This window comes from Adelges cooleyi, unplaced genomic scaffold, assembly GCF_023614345.1.
Source record: "Adelges cooleyi isolate 19-005CV unplaced genomic scaffold, UGA_ACOO_1.1 ACOO_flye_CR_arks_rails_tigmint_CR_PRNA_9, whole genome shotgun sequence".
Taxonomy (NCBI): Eukaryota; Metazoa; Arthropoda; class Insecta; order Hemiptera; family Adelgidae; genus Adelges; species Adelges cooleyi.
In genome coordinates, this window is record NW_026096579.1 from 7,844,319 (window position 1) to 7,865,385 (window position 21,067).

The following is a 21,067-nucleotide window of genomic DNA, read 5'->3' on the forward strand; positions in this document are numbered from 1 at the left end:
TTAGTGAAACATATTATTTCTGTAATGAAAGCTAATAAATATATAATTATTGCTAACTAAAAGACCATATGATTTTTTTTTTCAATAAAATAAAATATGTTTTATAATATCTTATACCGAAGTTTCTTATAAAAAAGTGAAACGCATAATATAAAATGGCAGCTAAATGACAATACTCATCTAAAAAAACACTTTGGTATGTATAGTTTGTATTTTCACAACACTGCTGAAAAAATAAAGCGTTGACGTACATTTTTTAGCTATGATCAATAATATTATGTATTTGATCAATGGTTGTAATACTATAATGACTGATGTACATTTTATTTGAGCAAAGTCATAGTATTATACTTTCCATAATAATCCAAGCCTAAAAACTCAGAGGTTGAATTTTAAAAACGTTGGATTTTGCATAATACAAAATCGCCTATTTACAAACTTAGATTGTTTCATTTTGTGAATCTGAAAACTAAGACTACTAAAAAGACACTATGGTCGAGCATAGTAGAAACGGAGAGGTTGCGAGTCTTAAGAAAATTATAGCTAAAGTGATAAAATTACCTTCAAATTAACTTTCGATACGAAACTGTAGTTGGTAAAATACTATTCAATAGGTATATTGAACTTTTGAAGAGTATTCAATTTTTTACTGTTCGATTGGGAAATTTATGGTATTCTAAAAAAAGCGTAACTAAAATAATGTAGTTGGCGCAACCATATTATTTATGGGGAGTTTGCCTATAGTGATAAGAAACAGCTGATAAAGGAGTTTGATAATCATACAGTGATAAAAAAACGTGTGATAATGGCTCTTAATAAGAGACAAATGATAAGAAATTTTATGATGCTATAATGTCCATCCAAAGTTTAAATTTATCCCTAAGCTAAACACATATCCATATTTAAAAAAATGTACTCTTGTTTTAAATTAATGACGGTTGGTAACTCAACGTTTCCTATCCTTTCAGTTTTTTTTTACTTTTCATTTTTTACTAGACTAATGATTAAATATTTAATCACGATTGATTTGCTTTCAACTAAATAACTGCAAAAGTAAATAACAAATAATAACACATCAGTTTTAACGATTAAGGTAAGTTAATGATTTGTTAAGTTTTTAACGTGAAGGCAAACCTGGCCAGGAATATCATTTTTTTGTAATGAAACAAAACTGAAAATTTTCGACTACTCGTCAAACGCTTAGTGATACACTTTAGTCTGTATTTTGTACTGTTGTTTATGGTAGTAAAATAAATATCAAGATTTAATTTTAGAATTATATCAATAATGGATTAGGGACACCAAAGTAGTTCTGGAAAAAAAAACAAATTATGGTTCTTCCTGTTTGACTAATTCCTCGGTCGGTACGCTTCTGGTTATTATTAAGTACACATATGGCGCGTTTTAATTTTAGACTAAATATTTTATACTCCTTTCCCCGTCGATTGAAACCACCGAGTTGATTTATCGAAAAAAAAGTCCATACAATCGATTATGTAGGAATCCGTTTAAGGTGTACTGTTCGTGTGTAAGATAATATATTTTATTATAATCGTATTAGAGCTCCGGCGACCGTTTAGTATTATAAATTAAGTTGTTTTTTTGAAAATAAACTACCTACCGGATCAAACGTCCTGTAAGCGAGAAATTAGTAGACATTCTAATATAGTAACCCCACGTGTTTTTTTTTTTATACCTACTCACTCGGATCTTTCACGACAAGCATTTAGTGGCGATTAATTGTTATTATTATTAACGTTACAATAAACCGAATAAAAATTAGTTATAATTTCACTTATCACGGTGTTTTTTTTTTTATTTCATCGCCTAAAAAACCGTAATATCAATCAAATAACCTAATATAGATAATCGCGCCGGACATGGACTGTCTTATGCGTGGGCAACAAAACTACATAGACATTATATCACTTGCTCTCTTAAGTCTTACCTTAGCACGGGTAAAATAATTATCTATATTAATATTTTAAACAGCCGTGTACCGCGAGTCCGTGTTGTCTGTCGGATATACATGTTACGAGTGCTGGACAAATTATCCAAGATCATACTTGATGAAGAAGAATTCGATTTATTTGAAAAATACATTATAATTCCGTCTTCGCATTGTAACAATCAAATAAAAAATAAATACTGCTCAGGTGTTTTCCTCAATATCACTCAGGCTTCGACTCGACATGCCTTCAATTAAGTAAAATACCAATTTTATTTACTTCCGGTTAGGTTGTCTCACAAGACACGAGGGTTCCATTATTTCAGACTATTTTACTGATCTGATACATCATTAAACAAAATCGACATTTTCCCAACATCGGTCACAAGAAAAATACAACTGTAGCTAATTTTTGATTTCGCTTAAAGGACAAACAAACCGAACCAGTAAAGTTATTTAAACGTTTCGGTCAAACTTTTATGTTAGGACTATACCGGAGTTTAAATATATTTGTCTGGGAATAGTCACAGCTGTTCCTTGTAACTCTACTTTCTGACCTAATTCCTAAACATCACCACAATCGCAGAAACAGCAATATTGCCTTTTAGGAAATTCCGCCCAAGACTAGGATTACACGAAAATTCACACAATCTGACATCCAAACATTGTCAAACTGTCAAATGTCATCTAGGAAATCCCAAAGAGTGGCCAAAGGAATCCTCTCTTGTCTAACAGCTTATCACAGGTAATTTAGCGGCAGTACCTGTAAAAGTGTGTTTTTCCAAAGGAACTCCAGTGTAACCAGAACGACGAACCAAAATTTCTCTGGTACACGGTTACTACTTTTCAAATATTATACAAAGCGATCAACTTATCGTAAACCACTTAATAGCTCACTGGGTTTAATAAGAAATTAATTTTTTCCTTTACACAGTGTTTTTGTGCAATGTGATCTCAATTTTTTTTACATTTTTTGTTTTTTTTTGTTTTTAACCCCCTCTCAACTTAGTTTTTTTGACAGCAACTCTATGTATGTGATGTCGTTACCTGTGGTGTGTAAATGTCCGAACGGATTGCCTTTGCTCGGCCCGGTACAGTTCCACCGATGGGCGCTAAACTGTTGTTGGCACTCCTGTTTGGCTATTCTTATACCGTGGCCGACGGCGGCCATAGCGTCGGGTGCGGCGGCACAAATCCTCCGTTGACCCGCCGTCAGACCAGCTATCCTGTTGCAGATCACCTGGGCTCCAAAAGCACTGACCAATATCCTGAAAAAAAAAATCAAAAAACAATTACTACAGATTACAGTATAAATTAATGCGCTTTTTCGTTTCGAATTGCCTCGGAGCCTTAAACGTTTAAAATCCTGGCTTGTATTTAAAAAAGAAAATAATAATCATATTCGCTGTGCATGCAAATAGTGTTGTCTGTCGTTGGCAATTTTATGGAATCTTAAGCTTGCCTAATTAAGGTACCATATAGAATGAAGTATAGTCGTTTAAATTAATTTATTAAATATGCTAATATTGTTAATTTACATGGAAATACTGAATTACAAAACCATAAATATATATTGGTAACAAATTTTTGTAATAAAATTTATAAAAAAATATGTAATATATAAAAATAAATATTTAATATGCATTCCAGAGGCATGTGTTTTTAGTGCTTGCGCATTGACGAAAAGTGAAAACACTATAGATTTTGAAATCGTGTACTAACTATTTTTTATGGTTAATTTTAAATGTTATTAATTGTTACCCATGGAGAAATTAGTAAGTTCATATAAAAATTGAAATCCGTCCAATAGATGCGCCGAAAAATGACTTGTACAAAAGTCTTTTTGACGTTTTCATGTCTTAGCTCTGGCACATAACCGAAAATATTATAACGCAAAATGCGTTACCAAAAAATAAATGGGGATGAAGATCAGGTGGGGGGTGGGAATTAGCTCTGGCACATAACCGAAAAAAGCGTAACGAAAAAAGTGTTACCAAAAAAGTGTTACGCTGTTATCTGATATGAGATATGAGATAGGGGTGGGATATGGGGGTAGGGTATAGGGGATTAGTGATAGGGGTAAGATATAGGAGATAAGAGATATGTTGTACGTTCAACGTTCAAATTAGAACTAAATAATAAATTCAAAACAGTTTAAGGGCCCAATTTCTCTATGAATTGTTTTAAGCCCGATAATAAACACTACAATTTTAGCCAGAAACTTGACGTTTTATATTATCCTAGTTTGTTACCGCTCGTTAATATACTATATAATTATCTATAATTCCACCACTACTCTACATTTATTCGGTACTTCAACGAGACATGAAAATGCTCTTTCGTGGTTGCAGACTCGGCTGAAAAACTTTTTTTATCAAACTTTCGCCGTACTCAGAAAAAAATAACTTTAAAATTTTATAACTAGAAATACTTAATATGTTTTTACATTAAAATTGGTCGGCATACTTAAAATTATTGCTAGATAAATGAAGAAGAAGATATTTGTCTTTATGTACAGATTGTAAATGTTGTTTAAAAAAGGTGTGAATTTTATTTCTTAAATTTACATAATTAGTTTATATTAACCTCACTTCCGCCCTCAATACACCCAATGTCATTAGACATTCTTTGGTACGTTTTAAGAAAACAATCATGATTATTAACATGCATAATCGTCATATTTTCAAAACTTATAAATATATTTTTTGGATTATTTTGGCCACGGACGTAAAAAGTGTTTTTAGTTTTTTGCTTGTCAGTTTTTATCATTTTTCTTATAGAATCTTTGGCCATTGAAAAAAAAAATAATAATTTGCCTCCTGTTTTAATTAATAATGAAGTTTGTCAAATACATTTGGAATACGTTGTAACACAAGTAATTCAATGTAAATTACTAAAAGATTTTAATTGGACATCGAGAAATATTATTAAAAATGTAAGGTACGAAAAAAGCAAAACTAAATTTAAAATTAAAAAAAAAAATTATTAGTATTTTCAGACATATTATTTACAATTACACATAATATTACGTGTGAAATATTTATGTGTAAATATTGATTTTTTCTAATTTAGATTAATCGGTGGATATTCGTTGTCAGTTTGTTTAGATTAAGTATTATTATTTAAAAGTGAAAAAATCAAACTAAATGTTAGGCTCCTGTTTTATTTGCGTGACATTTGTGAACACTATAGAGCAGACACTCTTCCAATATTTACATTGCTGTGGACTATCTATTTGTATACATCAGCTAACCTAACATGACTATGATTTACCAAAAATATCGGTACACAAAATGGCTGCTTCCCGGGGGTGGGGGGGGGCATTTTTCAAAATCTCAATACTCGTTCCATATAATATTGAGTTCAGTGGTCTTGCGTCCAATGCGATTTGACATGCAGTTGCATATTCATAAATGGAAGTGCGTGGGACAACAAACGAAATTTGGTCGATGTTATCCTGTTGGATTTACGACCAAAGGAGCACCACATTTGAACACACACACACACACACACAAAACAAGCCATTATTATTATTATGTTTGAGCAATTACCGCGATCAGCATGACATTTGTCGTATTTTTGCTGTGCATAATAAAAATAAAAAAACATATCCTTGAGCTCCACAAGACTTGTGGGAAACGTTCGTGACAACCGGTGGGCGACCCGAGATCGTTTTCCCGAGCCATGACGACGACAGCAGTCGCCGCTAATTGACCGTACCTATTTGTGTATACCTACTAAAAGCATACAATATCATTCATTTCATTTGACTACCAGTCGCCAACGCAATTTATCGCTGTAGTTGTCAAAAAAATTTAATAAAGTGCCTTTGCACGAATATCATGCATTAGAAGGTACATAACATAACATGACCTAACCGCCACTCGCTCGGCCCTGGGAAAGTATAATAATATCTTAGAGTAATAATTGGTTACACTTTTTGAATTTGTTCAAGCATACGTCATATTCTACAGTTTTACATTCAGATGAGATACAAATACCTTCCGGCCTTGGTAGCATAAAAAATAATATAGTTGGACCATAAATTAAAGTGCGAACTGACTCATCGTCACACACAAAAAATAAACCACTACCATAATTATTCGTTACTTATGATTTGCTTTTGATTCATGTTTTCCGTGCCTGTATTAATTTACCGAAATGCCCGTACAAATTACTTATACTTAACTTGTATTAATTTGTCAACTATTCTAGACGTCCCGGAGTGACTGGTCCTACCAAATTAGGTAGTCGTACCTTATTGGAGTAATTTTTCAAATAATTCAAATATATATACTTGTCGTTGATACACATAACAACTGTAAACCTTCCCTTTGAGTTATGCAATCCTGGCTAGACGTATTGAATACGAGGTGTTCAATAGGCCGACTTAAGTTAGGGTTTATACCTAGGTTAGATGAAATAGAGGCATTGATAAAAAACAAAACAAAACTCTTAAAAGTTAAAAATATTTTCCCATGAAGAAAAAAAAAACAAACAAACTCACATCATTATAACAAACCAGTCCTCTTTGATATATTACTCATCCTATATAACGAGAGCGCGCAGATTTTATCCGATCAAACATTAGATGTTTTTTTGAGAAGGTGACCTATATATATATATATATATACACACACTATAAAAAACCGTTTCTGGTTTTTCCACAGGAAGCGGTTAATAATTGACAAATTTACCATTCCGGTTATACATGCCTACGCTGTCGTCTCGAGCCAATCCGTTTTGGTTATCAACAGACTTATCAGCGGGCCATTACTTTTAAACACGAACTAAGTTCTTAGTTCATCCTTTTAAACGTTTCAACAATAAAGTAAAAATATATAAGGCTGTAACATCTGCATGTAACGACTTGTGCTCAGCAACGAAGTGATCAAGAAGGCGAGCGACACCGTGACCACTTTAATACAAATAAATACTTTGGTTAAACACTACACGGTGTAACCATTGTCAACTTGTACAGATCAAAAGGTGAATTCAAATAAAAATATTACAACTGATAAGCCATACATTTTTTGTATCGCATGGTTTCAATAGTTGTTGCAGCTCGCCTTTTCGCTTACTTCTTAAGAGAACATGATACCCCCCCCCCTATTTATTAAGGAGTTAGGTATAGAAAATTGTTTGCACAATTTTAATTATAGCTTAAACTGTAAAGTGTAATTATTCGTTTAGTAATTACAATAACTCTTTTTCGGTACTCAATTTATTTTTCTGTCTATCTCGGCATCTTTGTCAGTGATTTTATATATTTTTAACATTGATATGTTATTATTGGGCTGGATACAATAAATTTCATGTCAACATTTTCGCGTTACACTTACACTTTTCCGTTATAATAGATAATAGATAAATGATAACAGATAACAGATTAGCAATAAGAGAAAGGTGATGAGATAAATGATAAGAGATTAGTGATAAACGATAAGAGATTTTGGAGCCAATGTCATATCCGAATTTGAAAATAACAAGGTAAAAAAAATTGTAGCTATTTAAAAAAAGTAAAAACATACCATTTTAAACGTTAAATATTAGATTTATCAAAAAAAAAGATTGTCTCCAAAATCTTGCCATCTTTTTTTTGGCGTTATTCTTTTTTTTTTGGCACCATCTTCACACTTCAGTTAGTCGATAATAATATGATACGATATGATTTTAATTTAGGGGTGGCTTTAGTAGTTATACTGTGACACAAACAGTAGGACTAAAGTCAGTCTGCCTAGCAAGAAGAAAAAAAAATATCATTCAATATATTATCGTGGTAATGAGATATCAATAATAACGGTATCTTGAAAAAACAGCAATATTATATAATAAGGGGTTAAAAATTGTTTCATCATATTATAAAGTACCAATCGCCTAACAATATGGACTTTTTCTTTCTTTTGTATAGCCCTACTGGTTTTAGTCTTACTGTTTACTACACTAACGCATACAAGCTAGTAGGTATAATAATATGTTAGTTTATCTCTTTATATTATTACTCTGTGTACACTCAGTTGTTACACTAATATTGTTTGTACCTATTATTATTACCATCATTATCGTTGTTGTGTATTATATTATTATTTTCGCTTTGATGCGTCTCTCGGGACTCATCTGACACGCGACTCACGTTTTTCGTTTGTTTGAAATCGTTATGGATTATCTCCGGAGATGTCTCTAAACAATCACGGTAGGTACAACCTAAGATGATAAGTGGACCGACCATAATAGTACCTAATAGCAACATGGTGCTCTCTCTCTCTCTCTCTGAAGTCACATCAAACAGGTTCTAAATCAAATTACCTTCTCGGTCCCAGCATAAGACGTTGCTTTTTGTCATTTCATTTCCTTTCTGTATTTTTTTTTTTTGTCAATACGATTTTTTTTCTCCAGATTCCTCGACGTTGTTTCCGTCGTCGTCGTCGTCGTCGCTAATGGACGGTTTCCATTCAACGCGAAATAAAAATATGCCGACATGGTGTATGATATAAACAATAATAATATATTATTTTATTGACGTAGTAAAAATAAAACATACAGGATGACTCGTGTTAAGCATATAAGACGCTCGTTTTCTTTGGAAAAAAAAACAGTCTCAATTTTGCCGTTTTTTTTCTTTTTGGAGACGCTCGAGTTCAATGTTGTTTTACCATACCATTAGACAGTATTCGAATTTTTCAATCTTTTTCGCTTTCTTCCAGACCGTTCCAGAACGTTTTAAAATTTGTAACGGTGACGTATGTATTTAATTGAAAAGTTAAACTGAAATGCTTTCAAAAAGAGAACGCTACAACGTTGCAAATTTGATTTTACCGAGCATGTCTTTCCCCTATAATTAATCACCCTGTATAATATACAATAATGTGTAAAACGACAAAAATTCGTAGGTCGTGCGGCGGCTTAAGCGCGTGGGCAGTGAAGTATTAATTGAAAAATAATATATGTTGTATACATTAAAAATACAAACATTTGCATTAAATAAGACCGGATTGACGTTCGGTAACCGTATACCGTAATAATTATTATATACACACATACACAACGCTATCTCGATTCAATAATATGCATAACAAGTTTCGGTAGCAGACGTGACCGATTTATCTTGCTGCCTCTACGCCATGCCATGCCTTCGGTGTGAGTGTGCAAACTCTATACCGGTACTTTTCCTTATCTCTTCGGTTTCCATGTCTTGTGTTACATCCGTTTGTCGATTTTTCCGGTTGCGTATCAGCTGTTGTCGATAAGATAATTAATATACTCGCCAGTTTGTACCCGGTTTGTCGTCGTCTAGTCTTGTGCACTAATGCTAATTCCCCGGAGTTCATACACTAATGATTGTCGTTTCATTGTTGATCATTCTCTGTCGTACCACATTTTAATGTTTTCTTTCGTAAATAGCCGGTTGTGTACATCCTTCGACGGTTAGGGTGTTACAGAGGTCGAGATGGGTGTGTAGAATAGGTACATTTGAAATGCATAAACAAGATGTGACATACAAAAGGAAACTGGAAGTGTTGCGCGTTTATCGTCGAAAAGATGCCAGACAAATATATTGAGGAAACGTTAAGAATAATACAGTCAGAGTGGTGTTAGAAATCAACGACGAAGAGATATGAATGAATCTAATTGATAGTAAGTATAGTCAATGTGTGACGGATTGTGTTGAGTGGACATTAGCTGGGAGAAAAGCCAAAGATATACTACAACAAATAAAATAATATCTGTACATAGCTACTTGAAACGTGAAGTTCCTTGAGACTTATGTGAGCTAATGTGTTTTGCTATATTGATCATCTCATTAGCAAGTATTCAGGCGACTATAACCGTACCGTTTTTATAGCGAGCTCAGCTTTTGTTCAAACATAATTAAAAACCTTTTAAGCGCCACACGTGCGTATACCTACTTAATAGCTGAAATCCGTAATTTTTTTAAATTATTCACAAACCCCAATGTCGCATATCATTACTTAATATTTATTTATATGCATAAAATAATTATAGTCTTCGGTGAAATCCATTAAGTCGAATTAAGCGAGTTCGTTATTTTTGTACACAAGATAAATCATTGCGAACAGATGGAGATTTATAATCTTTGAACATATTATTTAAATTATTTTTTTTTTTTTTTACCAGCACATTGGGTGGGATTTAATTATTATACATACAACAGCAATGAACACAAATAAGTACAAAATATGTACACATATTAAGTATACCGTGGTGTAAACAGTTAACAAGTACACATCTTATGATCAACGGGTTTTTGTCACTTATCAATCTTAATATCTTCTCAGCCGATTCAGAAATTATCGATTCCCCTTATCACTATTCCATCCGCACTTATTCCCATCTCATCACTTTCCTTCCTCGTTTTGCTTATTGGCTGGTTAACTACTTAAATCTGACTTGGTTGCTGGTTAGGCGAAGACGTTTGAGGAATTTATGTAATGCAGCGAGACTGCAGTTGTCTTTCGAGACGTCTGGTAATGGACACTCCACTCGGTGCGCTATCCGGTCGTATTGGTCGTATACACCAGCATTTAAATATTATATTATATCAAAGACTCGCAGTGGGTATACATGTTTTTGCTGGTCAACGATATTGAGAGATCTGGATTGACGATAAAAAATTCTTTATATTTATTTGTAGACCGGACGATAGGCGCGAGTGTGGTTATTCAATGTTGTAATAGGCCGTGTACCAGCAATGGCATACACAATGCTAACACACACACTCCCTTGTGGTATAGTAACAACAATAATATAATATGTTGTAACCACGATGGCTGTTTGTCATGATACACAGCCGTGCCCGTTCATAATATTATTATTTCCATTAAATACTATCGTTTAATATCAATGTAAAGAGTATTCATGTGAAACATATTATGCATAATGCTGGTGTAATGCGTGCAATGGGCCACAGTCGACGTACCAGACGGGTATTTGTTTATGTGTTATAATATTATATTATCTTGTCTAGGCTGTTGGCATTACATCACTTAGGGGACAAGTACTTGGGCGATGGTATTACTCTCAATTGATATGCCACAAGGCTTCTTATTTTTTTGATCGCCTTATCCCGCACAAATAGTGAGTGGTGTCACCAAAAATGTCTTTATTAAAATAACGAAATTTCCAAAATTAATACAAATTTAGTCACGTGGTAAAAATCAAACAAAATCGTTGTAAGGAAAACATGCCAGATGGATTATGTGCTATTGTTGTTTTCACTGGTATTTTTTGTAACCAATTAATTTATGGTAAATGAAAATACCGTCAACGCAATGACCTTCGGTGCAAGGCAAACGATGGTTCATTAGGGAAATATTTGTAGAATTTTCGGAACTACCTTCAAAATAAACAATGGCGACGAATTCCAACCAGCTTTGTACTATAATTTTTATATTATATAATTTATATATTATTTACTATTTAATTGTTTCCATTAATTCAATACATTTTTTCGGACATTTGCATTATATTTCATCACATTTACTATATATAAATATATTTGTTTAATAAATGAAATATATTTACAAACAAAATTTATTGGGTAAAGACTAGTTCACGTCTTTTATCTTTTATTTTGCCGACTGTCTTTAAATACTATTGTATTATAATTAAATGGCGGTAATCCGCACAAGATACTGTCATCAAGTAGAACTAAGCCAACTATAAAAAAAAAATTGAAAAATAATCTTGCAAGTTAGATTCTAGAAAATGTATAAATTCTATAATATTACTGATGTATTGTAATTTGTAATCATGAAAAATTACAATATAAACTAAACCTAACTACAAATTATCAAAACAGTGCCGCAACAACCATTTTGGAGCCCCCCCCCTTTTACTATAGTGTTTACTCAAAGTGTTGAAAGGACCCCAACTACAAATCTAAAGTTAAACCCTTTAAATGTGGCTATGTGTTATTTTATCTAGATTGGTAGATTTGAATAATGCAGTCGAAAAACAACGACCCTTGTACGCTCTCCGATTCATTTTCTTTTTTAAGCACCGCTCATCAATTTTCTGGTAGACATTCTTAGATTTAAAAATTATAAAAGGCATTCGTTTATTTAAAAAATGTACAATATCTATTTGAAAAAAAAGCTAATACCTACAGTGGGGAACAGGGCATAGTGAGGAAGGAGCATAGCCTTTGGGCGAGGGAGGTCACAGGCCTAAATATTTAGAGCCGTTATTTTTTTTTTTTTTAATTTGTACTTTTGGATGTCGGTAGGTGTTATTTTATGCACATTTATAGCTTAAATCCAAAAATGTTACCTTAAATAGTTTGCGCATGCGTGGTATCAACTTTTAAAACTTAAATGGAGTCCCCATATTTTTGAGATATTATGTTAGATTATACATTTTTTAAGAAAATGTTGGTCAATTTTTAAATTTCTGCCAAATAGTTTTTGTAATATCATTGCTGAAAATGACGAATTTTGACAATTTCACGCTTTTTGTGAGAGCTAAGCCAAACTTTAAAACGGACTCAAATTTTATATTCAAACTCTAACATAAAGACAAATATTTGCCACATGAAAGCTGCACCCTTGTAGGTGCCTATAGAGCGTTGGTTTTAGGTTTATCCGGACTTGATAGCCAACATACCCAAGTGGTGTCGGCCATGTTCGGTTAGGCGCGACTACCCCAGTAGCTAAGTTTTGCCAGTACGGCGGGCACACCCGGTGAAACCTAACCTAACTTAACCCACCACCCCTCTGTCTCCCTCCCACTCCATATGGTATGATACCTAGATAAAGGGGATGTTAGGTTGGGTTAGGTTAGGATCCTTTCCCCCTTCTATAGACATTCATTCCTTATAGTCCAGTAGGGAGGGGAGGGGAGAAAGGGGACGTGGGTTAAGTCAGGTTAGGTTTCACCAGGTGCCAGGTGTGCCCGCACTGGCAAAACTCAGCCACTTACCCCTTCGGCGCGTCCCCGGGGTGTTTGCAGCGGCTATCGCGCCGTTGTGTTGTAAGTAATGCAAAATCGCCTACATTATAATGTTGTTATTATTCTCGCTGACAATGTGGTGATCCTCGGACATCGGTAGCCTCGTACCTATTGGAACACCTGGACGGTATACCGGTCGGTCGCACGGTAACGTTATCCGGCTACCGTATTGGTATCCCGCTGGCGCTACCGGTCCAAGGAAGAATACACAATATTATCTGGGGCACCCAACCGAGACGGCTGTCGACACACACACACACACACACGGGTTTACATCACCAGACACAAGAGAGTACTTCTTAATATTGTCCCGTTCACCGCCTAATTATGTCGTCGTTACTTGTTTATTGCCGTTTCTTTACACACACACGCGCGCGCACCGGTATAAAAATACAATTGTTTGTCCATTCTACTGCACTGCAGATAATAAAAACCGCGCAAAGATCTTATTTGATCAGGTATTATATTGGTATTATGCGTTCTTATTGTGCGCGGCTCCGGTATGTGTAAATCCAAATCCTCGAGATTGCCAAATCTCCTCTTTTACACTCTATCGCCGACGGTGATGACACCGCACTCTGGCTAGGGACCATTGTCAGAATTTTGGTCAATATAATAATAATACAAGTCCCACACCAGGAGAGGTACCCGGCGAAATCCCACCACCGGTAATTTACACAAATTGTAGTCCACACACAAACCGTATAATATTGTTGTGTTTACAAATTGAGCCACTCGTGCACTGCATTCGCAGCCGGTATAGAATTTTTCTACCAAGTTCAAACCAGTTTCCGCAGTTGGATTTTCGTGCAAACGACCAGTTTCATTCACAAACTCCAAAAAAAAATAACGTTTCGCCAAAACTCAAATACAAAGAGCGATAAATCTTTGAAAAACGATAAATGTTTAATTTTTATCAAAACGCAGTGGGAAAAAAAAATGGACCATAATAAAAAACTGGGCGACTTAACGATTTGTTTTAACTCAGCGTTGGGTTAAGTCAAATGAATTAATGTCGGTTGAGTTTAAATTTCAATTTTCAGCCATCTTACTGGTCTTTTAATCGTTTGCAATAACTTGCCAAACTATACATTTGAGGAAAGTTTAACAATAACGATACTGAAACTACACAAGTTACAATAGTATTGTTTAGACAATTGTGTATACATATTATATATATTAATATAAGTCTTATAGAACATTGTCAAAAGTTACAAAAGTTCAATTAACGCGATAGTACATATTTTATGTTATTTTACACAGAAAACTTTTGCAGTTACATAATAACTAATGTACCTACCTACGTTTATAGAGTAAAATATTTTCATTATGTGCGTAACCGTACTTAAGTTTTTTATGCACATAGTATACTACATTAGCAGCGCTAAAAAAATGCATTTAAAATTTTTTTTTTTTTAAATAACATGTTATGCTTAAAAAAAAATACTCAGGTACAGTTACAGTTTTTTTAAGGGGAGATCAGACGATTATATTATTATTATATTTTTATACAATACATAGAACCATTTTGTCTTAGACGTGCATGCACCTGGATCATTCCACTGTATAACATTCGACATCTTTTTATAACAATAATAATATCTTGTTTGTAGGCGGTTTCCACCTATTAAATGCCCTTCGGGAGAGGTTTTTTTAGCTAATTTTTTTTTTTTTAAAAACCAGATGTTTGCCAAAAGTATAATGGTGCAAAAAAAACCGTATGGGTTTGGACAATATTATATTTTTGGGGAAATTGAAACCACACACGATAGCACGCCCAACAAAGGTGTTGTGTAAACGGGTAATTACCTATATATATATATGTGTGTAAGGAGAAAATGTAAAAAACTTGAAATTGAAATGGCATCAAAACAGTTTTTGTAGTTCGGTCGGTGCGCGATGACTAGACGGTTATCTCTGGCAATAAGGCGACGAGAGGACGTTATGATATTATTATTATTATTGTTATAATGGTCTCTAAGACAAATCCTTGTCTTAAGACGATTCTCACGGTCCGCGTGTCTCGAGGCCCGTTATATAGTATACATTATTATTATTATGTACAGATATGTCCACCGCATGCGAGTCATTATTTTATATCTGTCCGTCAGTCGAGTCGAGTGAAATATCACGTCATGGATATATTTATTATAATAATAATAATACCTACGTGAAGTCTTTAACGATCTGCGGTGGTCGGTGGTTAGTGTTTTATTGTCGGCCGGGGCAATTGGCCGGGGCACGGTTCACAACAAGACTATAAAAATAAATTATGAAATAAAAAATTTCAACAAAAAAAATCCCACTTATTAACTTCGGTTTGGTTGGCGAAAACCGAACACTACACACAAGCGTTTTTCTTTTTCTCTGGGAAACACTCACAAAGGCTTTTGACCGAAATTACAGGTGTCACCGGGTGTTAAAGGCTGAGAAAATTGGCCTAAAGTACCCTATCCTACCCTAACCTGTAACTTCTACCCAGGGATTGAAACAGTTACTTTTTTCTTTTAACAAACGAGTTCAACTATGCTGTTTAAAAAAAAACATTTGTTTATAAGAGGTTAATCAAAAAAGTTTAAATTCAGCTTAAAAAAGGTTATACTTTTTTAACATCTATACAAATGCCACATAAAAGTTTTGCATAAAACTTATACTTTTCCCCCTTAAAAACATAAGTTATACTATGTACAATAAAATTCAATTATTAAGTTGTCAAGTATTGGGTTGCTTTTTCAAAAAAATTAACTGTCACTTGTACTATGAAGTTATACTGATTATACTTATATTGATATACACTATCATCGTTTGTTTATTGAAATTTAAATGTTCAAACTATTTTAAAACATTTTTATAGGTAATGCATAGTATAGTAAAACTATTATTTAGTTTTCTATTTTATATAATTTCATGTTGATTACATTACCTAAAAAGCATGATACTTTTTTCATTGAACCCTATTCGTGCAATTGGGTTTTACAATAACTGTTAAAAAAAAAGACGTTTATAAATCCAGTTAGAAAATAACAGCGTTGAAATAACTTGTACAAAAAAAAAACTTTCATACATCAACATGTTTAAATATAAGTTAAATTTTTACAGTTAACTGTTTCATTCGACCGTTTGTACAAGGTAAAAGTTACATATTATTTCTTTTCAGCTATATAAATCTTAATCAGAATAGACTGCAGAGAGGGAGGACTTGTAGGATTGTTAAAATGTTTGCTTTGCACACATAACAAAACCGCCCTTATAAACATGCAAACGATTATGTGGAATAGCACACGCACACACCTTTAAAGAGTCTGTCAATAGAGTTTCGAAATTGGCATACGTTGCCCACAAAGGAATTTCGGCTCTGTCTAAAAACCCTTTTGACATTATTAAAGACGCGTGTTCCGCCTACGGTAATTATTATGAAACTAAAAAGCGGTCTCGTTATACACATTACGGAAACCCTGTTTACATATTGTGGGAGGCCCGCCGTCTTCCTTGAGCCAATTATCTCGGGATTTATATTTCGTTTAAACGGTTTTCTCTTAGAATAACAAACAATGTACAATACCATAATGATTATATTATATTGTTAATGGGGCACGTGTAATAATTTTAATGAGCTAACCAATTGCCGCGCACGAGAGGTGTAGGTGCAATGCATAATAAATTATTGCGGTGCACAATGGCGAAATGGACGAATCAAACTTTTCAACGGCCAAAAATAAAAATAGAAAATTGTAGTATGGTAATTATTGTTGATTTTAACCATTATTATTTGTCGCCACGTACCTGACGATGATAAATATATCAATATATATATGTATATAATAATACCGAGCAAATGTGAACAGGTAAGGCTCATTCAGATGAGTTGAATTTAATGCAAGCACTTACATTTGCACTTATGTTATACATTTGTCATCAAATTCAACACACTGTATTTTAGGCATTTTTTAATTATTAGATTAAAAATGTTTAAACATTTATCAACATTTCATAACCTAACCATCGGCCAATTCATCTATATTATGTTGTATAGAAAATAATAATTGTTGCATACATTCAGAAATTAACTTTTGGAAAGTCGTGCAAATAATTTTTAGTAATAGCAGCAATGTGATTGACAGGCCCAACGCTTTGATACATGAGAAATATTTTTATGAGTAAGGCTTCGACCCTCGCCAAAAACGTTGGGCCAGCTTTCAAAGTTACGAGCTTGTGTAAGAAAAAAATTAGTATTTTCATCACAACAACAATAGGTATGCGAAAATATCGGTCGTGTACATATTCTGATGACGTTAATAATATATTATGTTCGTGTGTGGTAATCTTAATTTTATCAATGAGCGCACAATACAGGTACACATATAATGTATGTACCTACCTGGCCCTCGTTAATAGATCCGCCAGAGTAAACCTCGTAAATCATTTCATTCGGTCATTTGTAAGCGATCACGTGTAGGTGATTAATTTCTAACGCGTTGTTCTTATATAGGTATGTATAATACCGTGAATGCGCCTATACAGTATGTACACACCTACCTGAAAACCCAGATGAAAAATGCACTAATACAACACACAACAAACGTTCGATTTAATTCACCTTCGGCCTACCCGTAATAATTTTAATTATTATTATTATCATCATCGTCGGTTTCTTCAAGTTACCTTCCCACCAGTGAAATATTCTCTCTCTCTCTCTATATATATATATATATATCGTGGTCTCCACTATTAGGTTATAGGTCTAATGCTGTGCGGTCCAGTGGCGGGTAATCAAGCAGTTTTTTTTATTTTTTACTCAATGTATACTACTTCTACATGGTACAAGTTAAATTTGACTTTTGCCTACTACCACTAGTTGCACACTATAACATAACAGCTGTACCCAAGTTCAACCGATTGGTACGACTTTGTTATAGGTACATGTTAGGCAACTAACATCTAATATGCCCAACCCTGTTGATGTTAGACATATATTATCCTACAGAGGAAGTAATACATACAGTATGGACAAGACAAGAAAGCGTTTAACAATCGTTTAAATATTATTATCTACCCGTGTGAAAACAAATTGAAAATTTCAACCGGAAAATTGACAGCGTGGACACACCGGTCGCACCGTCGTCAATAATATATTTGCCATAATATTACTATCCACCTATAGACGTTACACACACACTGACACACGTTCCCAAGACGGTCGATAATAATATATACGTTTATTACTCATTGTTCTTATTAGTTATATGTATTATAATACATAATATAATATAGATGGACAGATAGTATAATAATATTATGCCATTTGCGAAACACGGTTTGGCCGATTTTGATTTATAATCGATTTTTGACAATAAAAAAAAAAATACATACTCACACAGATACATATTATAATGTATACATCAGACTATTTTTTTTTTTCAATTTTTTATTTTTTTTAAACGCCATAATTTACGACCGTCAAGTATTTCGAAGGTATTCCGACTGGTTGTGTGTGTGTGTGTGGTGAATGCCTAAGGGCCCGTCTGCGGTGGTGTATATGCTCTGGCTCGTGCATTCTCTCGACCGGGTCCTTCTTCTTCTTCTTCTCCTCCCTCGCTCGCACAGCGCCCCCAGAGCACGCCAACACAACCTTTCACATAAGTGTACATAATAATAATAATATAAACGCACATAAGACCGATGGCCAATGTATATGCATGCATACATGTGTGTCTTTTGATTTAGTCCATAAAAAAAACCACAATATTGGTATTATCATTATTACTTAGTGCAGTAAACTGCAATACGGTGTAGGTATAATATACCTACATTAACGATAGTAAAAAAACCGGCAGTTTTACTTTACACCAATAGCCGATAAAAATTGGATAACATCATCTACAGTGTGTCAATAAGTAGTCGTTCTGCAATATACATGGTTGTAGTAGGAGGGTATAGTGATTGCTCTGTTTTCCTTTAAATAAGTCAGTATTTTAATTTATGTATTACTTACTAACAAACTGGCTACTAACACAATTCAACTCAATCCTGAAAGAAGCCAAAACGGCTTCTTTCAGGGCCATCAGACAATAAGAGGCTCCGACTTTGATACCAAATACCTTAATCTGTTAATTGCTTAATAATAATATATTTTAACTATTGTCACTCGTATCAACTAAAAATTTTGTTATCTCATTATCATTACTTAATTAATGCGTGTAACGACAAACGATACGAATAAATTTAAAAAATGACTCGTTTTTTTAATTTGTATACTGTTGTTAACTACAATGTTGAAATGTATGTTCCTTCGTTGATGTCAATATTGTATTTTCGTTTTCAAACTTTCATTAAAATAATTTATATCTTTTTACGTTTTATTGTAGGTATATACGTTGCTATTTGATTTGTTTAACAACACTGTCGATTCATGATACATTTAAAATTTGAACTGAGAGCCAAAAAAAACATGTTGACAGGATTTGACACAATTTGGACCGGACCAAACCCCAACTGTAGTAAGTTATTCCTATCGTTTCTCTGATTTTTAACGTTTTCGCCTGTTTTGAAGAAAAAAAAAACCCCCGTTTAGGAAGTTTTTTTGGGGGGTTTTGACATTTTTTTTTATATATTTACAACACATAATAATATGTGCCCGTATCCGGGGAGTGAGTGGAGTCGGTCCAGCACCGGCTATACCGCGATCGAAGTAAGCTTGGTCTGAAATTCTATAACGGAAAGCCCTCCGGGGATCTATCGATTCGACGTGGTTTAGGGTCCGTGGGACGGTTAGCGCATTAATCACACGGTGAAAGGGGAGAGACGATCGGTTCGGTTAATAAAATATATTATATATATAAATATGATGCGAGAAGAACAAAAATCCGGAAAATGCCATTACCATTACCGTGGTCGATATTATTATGTTATTATTGTTACAATACATTGGCCATATAGTCCATACGAATCCTGTACATGTACACTGTGCAGAGAACAATATGGCGAGTATAATACACGGTTGGTTTTTTTTTTTATAGTAATTATACATTATATGAGTTTAACAAAAAAAAAAACCATCAATGCGATTCTTTGTCAAACAATTTCGTTTCATTGAAAAAATACACATTCGCATAAGACACAATAAGGGGAAAAAATTGTGTACAACAAATATAGTGAAAATTGTATGCAAATTTGTATTTTAAAGTTTCTGGTCGAGAAAAAAGAAATTGGGTCAGGAACATATATTTTTTATATCTAATAACTAGTTACTTTTTTATTCGTTTAAATTTCATATTTTTTAAGTTGGTCGAAAAACGACCAAACCGTGTTAACATAATAATAATATACAACATGCAATATAATATGCACGTTTACAAAAATAATTGATTGTATTTAATAAACAATTTATTTTCTTAATAATAACTCGAGTTTTCTTATAGAACATAATAATATTGTTATTCGACGTTTTTTGTACTTAATTATTATCGCGTTGCGCTCAAGCTTGTACAATATGTAAAGCCTATATATGTATGCTCATAGGTACTTGTGTAAAACAAGTTTTTAGTAGCTGGCGGCTACAGTAATTGAAAAATATACCTGTATATATTTTACAAGCGTATCTGGAGGTGATCGTTTGCTGACTGCTATCTTATACAATACAAGATTTGCTCATGTTTATCTTTTTTTCTCTCCTCTACGTTGTAGCACTAAACTGTAACATGGTCTCTCGTCTTAGCCGAAAGTTTGTAAATACTACATAATATGGACATGTTAGTTTGGATATGTTTTCTAGTTATTACTATAGCTAGGATAGGTACTTGAAAAAATGGCTTACTATTGTTAATATCTGGCCAATGCAAGATTATTAAAAGAACTTATTCGATAAGAGATGTGCAATCAAGATAGCCTAAAAACATTTTAAAAGGTTGTAAAGCAGAATTTGCGTTGAGGCAATAATTAGAACTTTTATTTTTTGACTGTTTACTTACATATTTTTTGACTCATGCAATATCACAGGTGTCTTAAGTAAACTCAGCCTTAAATGTTGTTTTACTAGTGTTCATAAGATTAGCACTCCTTCGTGTTGTACGGTTTTGTCAAAATAACTATATCAGTGTTTTTTTTAAACACACTAAAAATGTTGGAACTTTTAGAATTTTTTTTTTAATAAGC

At 33.5% G+C, this 21,067-nt stretch overlaps 1 protein-coding gene across 1 annotated transcript in view; it reads right to left on the bottom strand.

The window, feature by feature from the left end:
- The window catches only part of LOC126846109 (protein Wnt-2), a 31,267-nt gene that overhangs the window by 9,312 nt on the left and 888 nt on the right, over nt 1-21,067 (bottom strand). Inside the window, exon 2 of the mRNA XM_050585252.1 lies at nt 2,996-3,216. Coding sequence (XP_050441209.1) covers nt 2,996-3,216 — 221 coding nt within the window. The remainder of the gene's footprint in view (nt 1-2,995; nt 3,217-21,067) is intronic.